Source organism: Anabrus simplex, chromosome 1 (genome assembly GCF_040414725.1).
Source record: "Anabrus simplex isolate iqAnaSimp1 chromosome 1, ASM4041472v1, whole genome shotgun sequence".
In the NCBI taxonomy this organism is placed as follows: Eukaryota; Metazoa; Arthropoda; class Insecta; order Orthoptera; family Tettigoniidae; genus Anabrus; species Anabrus simplex.
Genome location: NC_090265.1, coordinates 1,582,076,165 through 1,582,092,076, shown reverse-complemented (window position 1 = coordinate 1,582,092,076; position 15,912 = coordinate 1,582,076,165). Strand labels below are relative to the sequence as shown.

General features: G+C 36.9%; 1 protein-coding gene across 2 annotated transcripts in view; it reads left to right on the top strand.

Annotated features, from left to right (window-relative positions):
* The window catches only part of LOC136881050 (protein obstructor-E), a 51,717-nt gene that overhangs the window by 15,009 nt on the left and 20,796 nt on the right, over positions 1 to 15,912 (top strand). For both annotated transcript variants that reach the window (XM_067153653.2, XM_067153662.2), the window contains exons 2-4: positions 3,334 to 3,528; positions 10,952 to 11,155; positions 13,709 to 13,922. In XM_067153653.2, the coding sequence (XP_067009754.2) occupies positions 3,334 to 3,528; positions 10,952 to 11,155; positions 13,709 to 13,922 (613 nt within the window). The remainder of the gene's footprint in view (positions 1 to 3,333; positions 3,529 to 10,951; positions 11,156 to 13,708; positions 13,923 to 15,912) is intronic.

Below are 15,912 nucleotides of genomic sequence, written 5' to 3'. Positions count from 1 at the left end.
GGTTAGTCCCCTTACAAGGGGTTGTAAGATCTGTATGTTGTTGAAAGGACCGCCCTCTTTTGAGGATGTTGTGCTCCTTCCACGGTTCTAACTCTTGTCTGAACCGAGGGAAATTCAACTCTTGAAATCTTTATCCAGGTCACAGTGCTAATATTAAGGTGGCGAAGTCACAAAATATCCCCAGGCGTCTTCATGATTGCAAGAAATGGTCTAAAATTATTTCCGCATCTTCTTCTGGAACCATTGTTGTGTGCAAGTAGTACCTACAGTATTTATGAAAACAAAGAACTAGTACGACCGTCATGTCAAGATGCTGGCAATAAAGACTTACCATTTGGAATGGAATAGGTTTCGGAGGCATTCTGGCAACTGAAATATCATTATGACTAACTATAATAGCTATAAACAAGGTTTACTCGCAGTTGCCTATCAACAAGTGGCAAAGGTGATACCTAATTCCACCAATGGTATGGGCTGACTTTTCGGTATGAGCGTGTACTACGTTCTTCTTAAAAAACAACTAAATTTAGATTTTTTGACTTGCCGGTACTGCCTTTCCCCTGTGAACGCCTCAGTTATTTACCCAATCTACGATATTCTACTAAGAATAGAGAAAACGCAGAATTTTCACTATATTACCGAAAATGTATAAAGTTTTATGGTAGTATGTTGCAAGTTGGAATTGTAGACAGAAAGTAAACATAGAGATTCAAATAGATTACCATGTGTAAAAGTTGTAAACAGGAATTAACACATCAGAGGAAAGGAAATGGTTACCATTTAAATTTCGTGTGTTGTAACGGTTGCCGAAATCTGAGCATCGTGCACCCTGCCCTGTAATTCCATGACGCAAGTAGCAGAACTGGTTTTAGAATATTAATGTGCAAACAGGTTACTAAAATTTCGAACGTTATGTAAGAGAGAGGGGGATGAAATAATTAAGAAATTTGCAATAGCTCTCGGACATAGGCTGCATTTACGTCGGGAAGTAATGGGAAGTAGTTATAAATACCGTAATCTGATGTTTCATAGAAAATGTAACTTCCGTGACAGCTATCCAGCTTTCTAAGAAAGTATTCCTGAGGACAATTACTTTCATTCGCGGGGAATAATTGATTCGCTAGGACACCAAACTTGTAACGGAAATGAAAATACTTCCTACCATAGCAAAATGTATTCATGTTGCGATATTTATGAAATATGAGACTATTTTACGGATGAAATCAGTTTAATTCGATACCACAAAGGAGCTGTCAGGACCAAATGATGACAGAGCGAGTTGGCCATGCGGTTAGGGCCGCGCAGCTGTGAGCTTGCATTAGGGAGATAGTGGGTTAGAACCTCACTGCCGGCAGCCATGAAGATGGTTCTGTGGTTTCTCACTTTCACACCAGGCAAATGCTGGCACTACAGCTTAATGAAGGTCATAGCAGGTTTCTTCCCACTCCTAGCCCATTCCTCTCCTATCGTCGCCATAAAACCTATCTGTGTCGGTGCGACGGAAAACCAATTGTAAATAGGAAAAAAGTACCAAATGAGCGGTATGCGCTGAGTAAATTGAGATTCGTTACTAGGGAAATGATCAACTATGCCTGTATTTCGTCAGTAGAGAGAAGATATATACACAGCAAAAATATTGGCCGTTTTCGAATCTCACTATCGGTTTCAATAGCATAAAACTGCAGTATGACTTGATCTCATGGACAGACTGTGTCAAGGGCATTTATTTGTTATATATTGCAACTTGAAAAGGTATAGAGCATGTATGATACGAACACCAGAACTTTTCAGTGCTGAACTGATGTCAGTTTGGAGAAATGTGTTTAATATTAGGAAGGATATGCGATATTGGATGATGCAAACAATTTTAAGCACTCGGGAGGAGTTTTTTTCGAAATGGTAGTATAGTGAGAGAAATGTAGCAGTGGTACTTCTCTAAGTTCCCAGTTACCCTCCACGGTATTTTGTAAGAACAGGAGAAAGTTCGAAGACGAAGTTACCCTTTCACTCTGTACGGAAGTGACAAACTGGTGTGCTCGAGATATTAATCATAAGTCGGAGGTAATGGACATAAAACTATCAAGAATGACTTGTGTACAGATATAAGAGAACAATGGCAAGAGAATATTAACAATGAAAGAATAAGGGATGAGTTAGGAATGGACACGTTGGATGAAGCTGTTCGTTTAAACCGGATTCGATGGTGGGATCATTTGAGGCAATTGAATTGAAATAGGATACTAAGGGGAATGGATTCGACAATGTAGGTGAAGAGATGCAGAGGGTAATCCAGGGGACGATGGTTGTTAATACTACGAGGAAAGATGTGTAGAATCAGAAAAGATCACAGTATTAATAATTGGTAACAACACAATAGGGACGTCTAGATTGGTAACTGGAGCTTATAAAATGTTTGCTGTTAGGTATAATAGTCTTCCTTGAAAATGGTTACGAGTACATTAACGTCTATCTAAATACATATAAAACAGCTACTTAAAATGTTATGTTACCATTATAAAATTTACTGTCACATGAGGAGTTGAAAAGTGAGCATGATAAGTCCAAAACAATAGTTTCGCCATAAGACCTATCTGTGTCGGTGCGACGTTAAGCCCCTAGCAAAAAAAAATAGTTATGGAATTAAGTTAAATAAAAAAAGCGATTCAAGAAATATTAGATGAGATGAATAGATTGGATCAAAGATGATGATATAATGAAGTGGGTTAGTGAAAGGAGAATATCTTAGCAAAATTTGTCCAGAAGAAGAGACAGATTGATAGCAACATTTTGAGACACCTACGACTTGTTCAGATAGCTTTTGGGGAAAGAGTAGTGGGTAAAAATAATATAGGTAGACCAGGGAATGAATATGACTAATAGATTCCAGTAGAGGAAACAGTAATGTATAAATGAAAAGTTTAGGGCAGGATAGCGAGTCATGGAGACTGCATCAAATCAGCCTGTCATCGAAATAGAAAGTTGTGACGGGGGTGGTAGCCGAGTGACATGGTTACTGGCTTCTCACCAAGGCAGACGTGGATGGAAACTCTGCCAATGTACACGTACTATTCAAAATAAAACATCATGTCTCTGTGGTTCTGATTCCACGTAATATTGGACGATCCGTTGGCTGTGGTCTCACATCAGCTGTCACGTACAAGTTTGCTTAATTTTAGAAGCAATTTTCGATACAATAACGGTAATTGCCTTATTCAGAATGGGATCATACATAATATTATGTAATCGGATCAGATTATGGGTACTTTTGTTGTACCTAGTTTTGTAGTAGTCTATTCTTTTCTGTTCTCGCTCAGTAGACTTTTGTGTTCATAGACGCTGCCTACACGTGCCCCAGCAAAGACGGTCAGTACGAAGATCCCAAGCAGTGCGACAAGTATTATGAGTGTGATGGTGGTCGTGTGACCGAGAAACTCTGCCCAGATGGCCTGGTTTTCGACCCTCTCATCCGCAAGACCAACAAGTGTGACCAGCCATTCAATGTTGACTGTGGAGACAGATTGGAGTTGCGTGAGTACCTTATAATTCATTTTCAGGGGACCTTAGGTGTAAAAGATAGCTATGGTATGCTATTTAAGATGTAGCTTAGATTTGTCCCCTATTATCTTCCTTGAACTCTGGTAGAACCTTGCAGATTGTATTTATCTCTTTGTCTGACTTCCAAGGACTAACTATTTATCTTTGTATCTCATATTCTAATCTTTCTTTCTCTTGTCATCACCATTGTATCATGTTTTTATACGATTATCTTCATCACATAATTCTCAACTTCCCGGTTCCATAACATTGCCTGGATTTTGATTTCCTTTGCCTCATCTTTCTATGCTACAAGATTCATCTGTTAATTAGTCATTGACATACCATATTGTGCGTGTTGACATTTTCTTAAGTAGCAAAGCTATTATAAAAGACGCAGAAAAGTTCTACCAGAGTGAAAAGAAGATATATAAAATGGTGTCAAATTTTCCTATGGAAAAAATCATATGATCATTAATATGTCTTATAATGTCTCTCAGTTGCTAATTTCAGATAACCTTCAGCCATAGGACAGCGACATTACATGTCCTATAAATACAATACCTAAACTAATTGTTTGTTAGTTGTACCAGAGTACAAGAAAGAGTGTGTGGCACAAACGTTTTCTAGAAAAGAGCAGAATTTATTTATAAGACATGATTATGTTTACCAGGAATAACCTACGCTTGGGAAACCTAAACTTTGACAGAGAAAAAGTAGGATTCCAACAATTGACACGGGATTTCTGAGAAGTATCCCAATATTAACAGCATCTGAAATAAAGAGATAAAAATAAGTAGAGATGTTTTTCATAAACCGAGAAGGATGGACGAAACAAAACTATGGTGATTTAGACACCCAGTAAGAATACCAGAAAAGTGTAAACTAAGACAATCGTTTAAGACGAACTGTGAAAGGAAGAAGGGCGAGTGACCGGCCTAAAAAAGGTGGAAATGCATTGCCTATTACGACACACAATGAAATGGAGTTCGGGGGAATTCGTCACAGTTTTTTCGGCATTGTTAAAATTGGTCAGAATTCATTCGTAACAAAATGATATTCTCCATAGGTGTATATTTTCCGCAGGCGATTTATTGGCCAAGATTTGAATTGGTCCCAGGTGATTGGTCACAATTAGAATTGGACACACTGAATTTCTAACAACATTAATTAACAATAATTTAGTTAGACTCACAGTATACTTCCGTTTTCTACTATATTACTATATTTCGACGATGCGAAAAATTTGTGTGTCGGTCTCAGCATATTTTCTTTTCTCCTTTCTCTTTTTTCCTTAGCTTGGAGCAGATTGATATCTCCGAAACCTACTGTAATCCTACAGGTGTTGAAGTACATGATACAACGTTGGAGCATGCTTTCCGACTAATGTATTCAGTCACCTGTGCCATGTCTCACAGGAATTGAAAAGTTCTGGTAATATTTCGAAGAACCGAAACATAACAGTTCCATAATCCTCGAGGGAAATGAGGCTGTCTGCTTTTTTTGCAATGTCGTCCCCACATAGAATTGTATATCGAACTTTTGACGGTCCTATATTTGCTAAACATGAGCTCATATGTGTAAGTTAACAGCGTTATGGAGAATTTCGGTAAACCTGCTATGAGTGTGACAAAGAGTAACTGTGTAAAGAAATTTAACTGTTATGCATTTCGTGCCAAATTTTAACTGTGACGAATAAATTGTGGCTAGTTCCCTGCAACCTAACACAAATAGGTTTCCGGCGACGTTGGGAAAGTATCGGCCATTGCCTTGATTAAAGTACTGCCACAGGGAGAATGGAAAACTACGGAAGCTATCTTCGGGGCTTTGGGGGAGAACATTAAAAAAAGAAAAAAATCAGTCGAGCTCTAGAAGATGATTTGGGACGTGAAATAACTGCGAAGGAGGAATATCGGTAGATGTTGTAATTCGTACTTCGATGGAGCCACTTTCAAAGCCATACTGGCTCATCAGCCGAGAAAGAACATTACGTAAAAGCCTCGCATGAAGAAGTGCTTGTTTTTTCCTATGAACTCCTAGACAACGGATGACGTACACGTTTTAGTATGTCGTACCCACAACGTGTTCTTCCAGTACGGTGCTAGGTAAACAGATATCTCCAACCGTAGTCTCTGGTGAAAGTGAATATGCCAGCGTGTTCCTGTCGAACTTCTTCTGATGAACTCTTGTTCCCTTTAGAAGTCAGTGCCATTAGATTTCCAAGAATTAGGTTGCATTTAAATTCTACATATTTCACGACCCGTGTCTTTCACAACCGAAAGCATTCATATCTTAATGCTCGTTAATCTTGCCTGTACTGTGTTTACAGGAGGGATGATAGTCTACATGGCATGTATATCAAAAGGAAATGAAGCCGAAATTCAGTTGAAAACTTCCAGAGTATGTACTGCGTACGTTTAAATACATTTTTAAATTTTACGTTCAGCTTTGATTTATGAACTTAAAGGAATTATTTTAAACTCGATTACTTTTCATAAAGTGTGTAAAGCAATTTATGTAATCTTATGCTGCCAGTATGCAATGGCACATTATTTGTTATTTGTATGGAGAACGTACGGTACGAATCAAGATTTTGAATTGTCAGCTATTTATGGCCTCAAAGGGATGACTATCTATCTACATACACAGATACATAGAATTACATACATACGCACATATATAACAGAATCTATCAAGGTGCGATAGCAAAGTGGTAAGTTCGAATACCGGAAAATGCATTTTGGATTTTAAAAATTAAAAATTCAAGTTAGCATCGCTGTGGTATGCATTACACATAAATCTGGAGATACTATGGTTGGGATTACGGTGTTAACACTCAGCAAAATTCCATGCTTGCAACTGTCAAATTATAAGCCGACAAGACGGTGTAGTAAAATGAAAGGCAAGCGTATACCTGATAAAATGAATATTAGCATCTAACATTCAGATGTTTGTAATCGAATAATATTTGCTCGTCATTTCTCAGTAATCGATGGAAAAATCCTGTCCATCTGACATGTAACAAAACACTGGACGAACTATCCTTGCGGTTAGGGTCGCGCAGCTGTGAGCTTGCATCCGGAAGATAGTGGGTTCGAATCCCACTGTCAGAAGCCCTGAAGATGTTTTCCCGTGGTTTCCCATTTTCACAGCAGGCAAATGCTGGGGATGTATCTTAATTAAGGCCACGGACGCTGCCTTCCCACTCTTAGCCCTTTCCTAACCCATCGTCGCCATAAGACCTATCTGTGTCGGTGCGACGTAAAGCCACTAAGCAAGAAAAAAAGACATGCAACATTATACATGTCACTTGAAGCTCTAGTAACTTTCAGTATAATGGAATGGATTAAGAGGTGCGATTAACCATCCCGTTGATTTGATGCACATAATACATTTCTATTCCGTTGTTTGGATCTCTATACGTGCTCACGGGCCAGAAGTTTCACCTAGATCTGAAGTAAAATGAAACAAATAATGCATCGTGAAATTACCGCTCCAGTATATATCTGGATTATCAGTTCTATTGTCACACCTCCCCACGACGACACCACTGCAAGCCTTTTTCAAAGCACATTCAGTGACAGTATACAAGGGCATATGTACCTACAGTACACTTGCTATAAACATCTACCTTTGCCTTTCATATCAAAAATTAAGTTCCCTGGCGTGAATTTATTTTTGACTACTAATTTTACTATTAAGCCTAAGGACCTTAAATACACAATATTCGTAATCGGTGAAAATAATTTTTTTACTACTAGAAAATTATTTTTTTAAAAAGCAAGTTTTACTTTAAATTCAGGGTTTTGTAATATTTTCAGAAATACATGTAGAAGTATAATGATTAAGGTTCTGATGTTAAGGAAAAGTCATATTTCTTTCCTGATCTCATTTTACCCGAAATGTGAAAAATAATTGTGAATCATAAGTCCCTGACCCCGTTCAAACAGTTTTATATTGCATATAAATGCATATTTCGGCCATATTTTATTGCTTTAGTCATATTTTGCTCGTTTCAGCGATATAAGGTCGTATTTGGTTACGTTTTGAGCATTTTTGTTTAAATTAAAGCGTTTTTTTAACAACGTACATGTTACCTGCGCCTATTTTCAATCAAAGGGTTTTAAAATACTGTGGTAGATGCATTTTCTTTCTTTTTCCGAAAAAGATAGGTTGTAGGTTTAGAAGACGTGATGTTGTACGAATGTACCCCGACAGATACAAAAAAGCATGCTAATACTTCATGTTTTTAAAAATAATAATCTTATTGTACATAAAGGATTACAGTTAGATACAATAACGTGACACTTCTGGATATGATATCTTTCACAAGCTTGGTCACATAGCCTATGTTTGGTTTATGTTTATGTTTGGTTCATGTAATACTTTGTTTTTACATATCTTGAAGTGGAATCCGTGAACAGCCAATCTCGTGACTATACGTCTCAGTTGGTAGCCTGCTTCGATCCATTTCCGATCCGTCATGGCCTCCGCTGAGTAGAAGTCTTCACAAATGCCCCTCTTCTTTTCTCTTAGTTTATGCATCAGTTTGTCATATGCTGCGCCTCCTGGTAAAATAAGTTGTTTCTCAGGTCCACATTCAGGAAAGTTTCTCTCGCGAGATCATATACAAGTTGAGATCTTGTAGTCTTTGCTACACTCAAGACTAGCTTTAGGTACCTGGATTTTATCTTTTTCAGATCTTCTAATTGCATCACACTCAGAAATTCTCATATGATCTCAAGCTCGTAGGTTAACACTAGTAGCACGTTTACTCGAAGGGGCACCATGGCTGTCTCTACTGAAATTTGTGCGATGTTCTCAATGTCATTCATCGCTTTCACAGCTGCAATCATTCTGGCTCCTTATATGGATCTTATAACTGCTGCATGTGGTCTCTGGTCCTTCTTTAGGATAACAGAGTGAGAACTGCGCCTCAGGTCAATTTTGCTGAATGAATGTATAAAGTTTTAACGTACTTATTGTAGCTCTGTCAGTTTGAATGATTGAATGTGTCTTCTGTATTGTCGCTAATCACTTTTTGGCACGTTCATTGTTAATAATACTCCAATACCTGCTACCTATCATATTTAACTTCTTTTAGGGCATATTTGCTTGCATGTTTTATACTTCTTTAGGTTATAAATTTCTGAACCCTAACAATGACGATGACGATTCTTTGATATCTGGAGTAGATACTCTGATGGTAAGGATGTGGGAATTTTTTAGATTTCTTCGGAGCACTTGCTTAAGTTGGAACTTCGTCATTTGACAACATGTGAGTATGCATTGTTTTGATATCCGCATTCTTTGTATTCATTAATTATTACTACGCATTTCAAGAGAAAGTCAAGAAGCTGTAAATATTGATGATCCAGAGCAAGTGTTATGAGATTGTTGACTCTGGTGTTAGGAAACAGGTCACACCCCAGTGATAACATAAACATGATAACACTTTGTGTCAAATCTGTGTCACATATTACATCGTATAATGAAGTGTCTAAACGTCTGATGTATAAAATTTAATGTACTGTATCACGCGGTTACTTGTTGTGCAAAGATTGTGAAATAACCTGTACTTGACAGAAGTTCGATAATTAATATTAATTTCTCAAATGTTATTCTAGACTACACTGAAACCCAACAGGAATGAAATGTGTGTCTGGTTTTCTGGTTTCCATATGAAGATACTTCTCTAAAAAGCATCTAATATGGGACATGTTTTGCCGATCTGAAATAACTATCATGACGGCTTCTCGAGAATTCTGTCACCCTATGAAGTGCTGACTGTTTTTGTAACTTATACATGAAATTCTTCATTTAGACCGCAGATGCTATACCGTTACTATTACGCAGTATTATATTTACACACACATCTAGAAAGGTTTTCATCACCCCTATGTGTGTCATTTAACTATGTTGCTACATTTGTCTGACCTATGCAGATCGGAAAGACGACCCTTAGGATGAACATACAATCGAACTTACCCGAACTCACAGGCAGTACATTACGCTCAACTGGAAGACAATATTTCGATTGAAGAGGTAGCACTAGTTTGAAAGCATTACCGATATATCGTCGCTGCCAGGGCAAAACCTCTTATGTGAAATACTTTAGCTTAGAACTTTGGCTGGAAAGGTTCTGTCATCTAAGGTGCAATATTGTGTGAATATTGTCAAGGCATTCTCGCTCTTCATAATATATGTGCTGCGGGTCAGTGTATCCCCAAAAATATTATCACATAGGAGGTTTTGTCCAGGCAACGGCGATATTCTATGCAATGTCGTGAGCGTCTAGAATGGGAGGGCGAGCAATATCGATATGTGAACGGGTACGCACAATCACATCATGTCAAGAAGGATGGTAAACAAGCGCAATTACTCTACGTGTAGTCCTTTATAAAAGTGATGTGTTTCGAGCATGGAAGTGGTACAGATAGACAGGAACGGTTAATGACTTGCCTCCCACAATTCGTCCAAGGACTACTACTGCAGTAATTACAGTAATTGTCAAGGCAGCTTCTCGAGAATTCTACCACCCTATGAAGTGGTGACTGTTTTGGTAACTTATACATGAAATTCTTGATTTGGATTGTTACCTTCAAAATGTTACCACTTCAAAATGTCATATGCATCATATTTACGGCATACCTGATAGAGATATAAAGTTTAGTAGATTAGTTTTAATAAAAATCTATATTTTTCTAAAACTTTATTTAGGCTGATGAATTTCTGTTCTAAATAATGTTATTGGATTTACGTCCCACTAACTACTTTTAAGGGTTTTCGGGGACGCCGAGGGGCCGGAATTTAGTACCATAGGAGTTCTTTTACGTGCCAGTAAATCTACCAGCTCGAGGCTGACGTATTTGAGTACCTTCAAATACCACCGCACTGAGCCAGGATCGAACCTGCCAAGTTCGGGTCAGAAGGCCAGTGCCTCAACCGTCTGACCTACTCAGCCCGGCAATTTCTGTTCTAATGTAGTTAAGTTTGATTATGAATTTGTAATAATAATAATAATAATAATAATAATAATAATAATAATAATAATAATAATAATAATAATAATAATTGATTTCGACATTGTACATTCTGTATGTTTTTAGGATATCAAACGCCATGTCATCGAGCTGTCAATACTTTATCCTAGTTAAGATATAAAATGACGTATGTCAGATATACTATAGTTATCCCCATGATTTAAGTTTACCTTTTAGTTAAACTTATCTTATTTGCTGACACATATTGAATGACACATTTCAAAAATTAATGAGTAGAAACATTACATTTTATCAATGATTGAATATACATTATAAGAAAAAATGTTTCTATTTGACTGTATGCAATTCTTAATTAATCTATTCAGTATCTCTTAAAGCTTCACTTTCACTATTTATTTTTGTTCATTTTCTAGAACCTCCCAAGGGTAATGCCAACTGTCCCCGCAGGAACGGTTTCTTTGCCCATCCCAACCCAGCTGTGTGTGATACCTTCTTCAACTGTATCGAGGGCGAGTACACCGAGATTAAGTGTACTGCGGGACTGCATTTCGACGAATACCAGGGGATCTGTGTGTGGCCCGACACTGCTCAACGCCAGGGCTGCGGAGCTCCGGAAAGTGAGTAGTAACTTCATGGTCGTGGGAGAGAGAGTGAAATTTGTTTGCCTTAAAGTTAAGTTAAAGTGAAATTAAGTTAAAGTGAAAATACTTTCAGGAATAGGAGTATCTTGTTGAAACCTGGCCAACCTACTGCAAGTATTTTCACTTTAACTTTTAGGTTAAACTGAAATTTAAGAAGTGTAAGTTAATACTTACGTCTATTGTAAGGCATACTGAGAGCAGTTCGTCTAGTTAATTTATATAATTTTCACATGTTCACCTAAATATTGTAAAAATAGGCGAATATTTCTTGAGAGTACTAACCCACGAAGAATCAAGAAATTTCTTATAATGTGAATATCATAGTTTTTCTTATTTCCTGACGTTTGCACCTATGGACACTTTGAACAGAATTTCGGCGCCATTTCTACCACTTGCAAATGAGACTCGGTGGAATATGGAGAATTCTGCTTGAATGGCCAATCTGTGGTTAATCAATTTTCACTCAAGTTTTGAATCATAGAAGGGGTATAAACTGCATCCAGTAGTTGGTGTTTCTAACTACAAATGATGTAGAATTTGAAGGTAATGTAACACATTTTACAGACTTTGCTACCAACTACCAACCTTCAAAATATATATCGTCGCTAAGGAAGGACTATCGCGTATCTCACAATGCTCTTCCTATCCATTATTTTCCTTAAGACTCGTCAGGCCTCTCAGCTACGTATTGGTATGCAGTTCATCAGAACTATTTTCGTTGTGTTCATTTTCCCTCTGTTTATGTTTAAATAAAAATTAACCTTATCGTATCGTACTGTAGGAATGTTTGTATGACATATTTACGCACTCCTACAGTATGGTGTACTTAAGGTTCATTTCCTTTTACATGTCAACGTAGGAAAATGAACACAAAGGAAATTGTTTTGATGGACTGTATATCCATATGTGGGTGGGAGGCGTGTCCAGTCTTAAGGGAAATAATGGATAAGGAGAGAATTGTTAGATTCGTGGTATTGCTTCCGTAACGACGATATGACCAAAATTTGATAACCTCCTTTCAATAGCCACATAATGTTTGATCAGATTTGGACTAAACTTTATGGACTTGTTTATTTATTTGTAACATTTTAAGTTATGCTAGTACCTATCAACCACTCCTTCATAGAATTCATTATTATGTTTTTCATAAAGCTCTCAAAATATGTTTAAATCCATTCAGAAATATTATGATAAAGTCAATATTTAAAATACATCGTTTTATCAAACTCTTCAAATATATCAGTACAAATAGTTTGTTATTCAAGTTGTATGTCTCATTATTAAGGATGGAATGAGCTATCCAATTTCCCACCAAATTTGAATGCTTTCAGTTCTCTTTATAGAAATTCACATGTACCTTTTTGATTTGTTATAGGCTAGTTGAAATTGGTACACGTTTCAAATTTTGCATTTCAAATTTGCAGTACGTATTATAAATACAAAGAATATTTATACATTTATACCTTCAAAACGGTGGAAGTACTTCTTAAAATATTCTTTCTTTTGGATAATGTTATATTGTCATTTCTGTCAACTGCAAAGTGCACTTGACGGAATTTAGAGAGTTTGATTGAACAATCATAGCATGGATAATCAGTTTTCCTTCAAGATTTGATTGTTTGAATAGTACATCTAGAAAAATTTTGGAATATGCTAGTTGAAACGAAGACTATTATATATTTAAGCAAATTTATATCAAGTTCTTCTACGGGAAGAAACGCCGCTTAATAACAAATGTTCAGTAGAGTATCAACCTAAATATCAAGGCACTAATTGTAGATCATCTTTAAATTTCTTCTACTACATGCTTTTCACATATCTCCGTGTCTGTTTTGATGACATTCTAAGAACATTACCATGTTAAATAATAATAATAATAATAATAATAATAATAATAATAATAATAATAATAATAATAATAATAATAATAATAATAATAATAATAATAATTTTATTTATTTATTTATTTATTTATTTATTTATTTATTTATTTATTTATTTATTTATTTATTTATGTATTTATTTATTTATTTATTTATTTATTTTCCCACACCTTGGGGATCACGGGTGCGAACTGCGGAATTGGCCCTGTTTTACGACCGGATGACCTTTCGGACGCCAACCCTACGTGAAGGGATGAAATCACTATTACGTGTTTCTGTGGTGGTTGGTAATGTGGTGTGTTGTCTGAATATATAGAGGAGAGTGTTGGAACAAACACAGACCACCAGTTCCCGAGCCAGAAGAGTTAATCAGGCGCGATGAAGGTCGCCGACTCGGCTGGAAATCGAACCCAGGACCATCCAAACCGAAGGCCTCAACGCTGACCATTCAGCCAAGAAGTCGGCCTACAACAACAACAACTGTAATAATAATAATAATAATAATAATAATAATAATAATAATAATAATAATAATAATAATAATAATAATAATATGATGCTCCATTAAATGAACTGACAGGTGTACCTATATGACTTCTTTTTTAATATTTACTGTGTATGCTGAGCGGTATAATTTGTTCCACAGAAAAGCTGAAGGACGGTTTCGAGTGCCCCAAGGATGCTCAGGCTGATGGTACCGGACAAGCGGTTGCCCACCCTAAGTTTGCTCATCCTGATGATTGCCAGAAGTTCTACGTGTGTCTGAACGGCGTAGAGCCACGAGAACTGGGCTGCACGGTGGGCGAGGTGTACAACGAAGAGGAACAGAAGTGTGATGCGCCCGAAAACGTACCGGGATGGTAAGTAGTTGCTGCCTTTTCACACTGAGCTAGAGAACGTACCTGACTTGTAATTATAAAACTCAGTAACGGGAAGAACAGTTCGAGGCAAATCTATCAGGTGATGGTGATAGTTGTTTTCAAAAGAAAACCGGGAGATTAGTCTTAACATTCATTGTTGGAAAAAGTGTTCCGATCATGGGAGATTTGATGGTTTCGCAAAAGAAAGGGAATAATCATAGGCAACGTGAAAATAAACGGTTCCACAGCTCTCAGAGGTCTAATATGTCTGAGATGACTGGGTGAGGTGGTACAGGACCTGACACGAGTAAATGGAAGTGATGTCAGACTTAGGTCGTCAACCCATACTAACAAAGTGTTAACCCGTGAGGGAGGGTGGGGGTGGGGGGTGGGCAGGTATGTTCGTTTATGTGAATTAATACATGTACGAGTTGTTACGCAACACAGAACGATTTTCGAGATTGATTTCGTATAATTTCCCAAATACTATTTGATGGTGAAATCTTCACCACTGTCCAATGTTGAAATAACTCTCCAGTTTATATGAAATACGGATCTTGGTTGTCAGTTATGTTGTTATTTAAGCTTTCAAACTGGAGACATAATGTTTATCATTAACAGGCATTCGGTCTGTGTCAATGTTGTTTGAGATCATTTATCATTGTATAGTCCTTGATCGTATCTCTATAATTTTGTATGGACGGGATTTGGAAAATACAATAGTCTTTGGACTAGAAATCAGGACCATTCTAGCATTCCATGACAAACAAACAAACAAACAAACAAACAAACAAACAAACAAACAAACAAACAAACAAACAAACAAACAAACAAACAAACAAACAAACAAACAAACAAACGCATTATTGAGCCTTATTTAATTGGAACATTATTACATTTTAATACTGATTTTATTTTCTAACTTCCGTATCTTAGTCGTGACTATGAAAACAATAATAGTGCACGTTGTTTGGCGTGGTTCGCAACTTGGATGAGTTATCCCTACTGTAACAACGAAAATGACAAACACCTTTTATGTAGGCACCACATTCTACATTCTTCAAATCCCTCTTCATCTCTCTTTTACTGAATTAATGAATCGATATCGATTTGATATACCGGTATATTTTTTTTCTGTGTTTCCATGATTAATAACAAATTCAATTGAAATTATACGTACGGTCTTTAATTCAATTTAGCTTTCCTTACCCTCGACAGTTGAGTACATTGGCCTTCTCCGTACTCATCAGATGATCCCATCATGACTCGCATGCCCATCCTCGGCACTATTACTTCACTAACGATTTTCTCTTGTTACGTTTCTCGTAGGTATTTACTGAATGAGTGTGTATGAAAGCAAACCAGGTTTGAAGAGAGGATCTAATCATTCAGAGTAGACTTGAGAATTAATTTCTACACCTTCGTATTTTTGTACTGGTATAAGCCAAGCCATCTCCGTTACACGCTGTGGAGGATCCCAGGAGTAAAAGATCAGGACGTCCAGTTGCCATAACTTCAGCACTAAAAGTCCACCTTTGCCTTCAGGAATTAACCTGTTACTCTTTAGTGACCCCATGATTTCCAGATTCGTGTGTTTTTTCAGAACTGGTAGTCTCGTTTCAAAATACCTTCACTTATTCACAAAAATCGAACCCACGTACATTCAAATTAACTAATGCCTCCCTAGCGCCTCGGATATATAGCATCTATCCGTATGTATAAATTTACACTCTCGAAAATTAGGTATCTCAATGTTTATTGAGAGACTGACACATTTTATAAGTTCGTGCTTTAATCATAAATTAACGATCATGCATACTACATATGTACAGAACCATGTTTGAAGTAAAACTCAATATTTGGAGCTTTCTACTTTAAGCGGACTTAATACAAATGCACCAAAAATTAACAACAACAAGTGTTTGAAATAGTTGCATGCCTTTCTGGTTTAAGATAGCTTTATCTTCAGACAAATGAGAAGAAACATGAA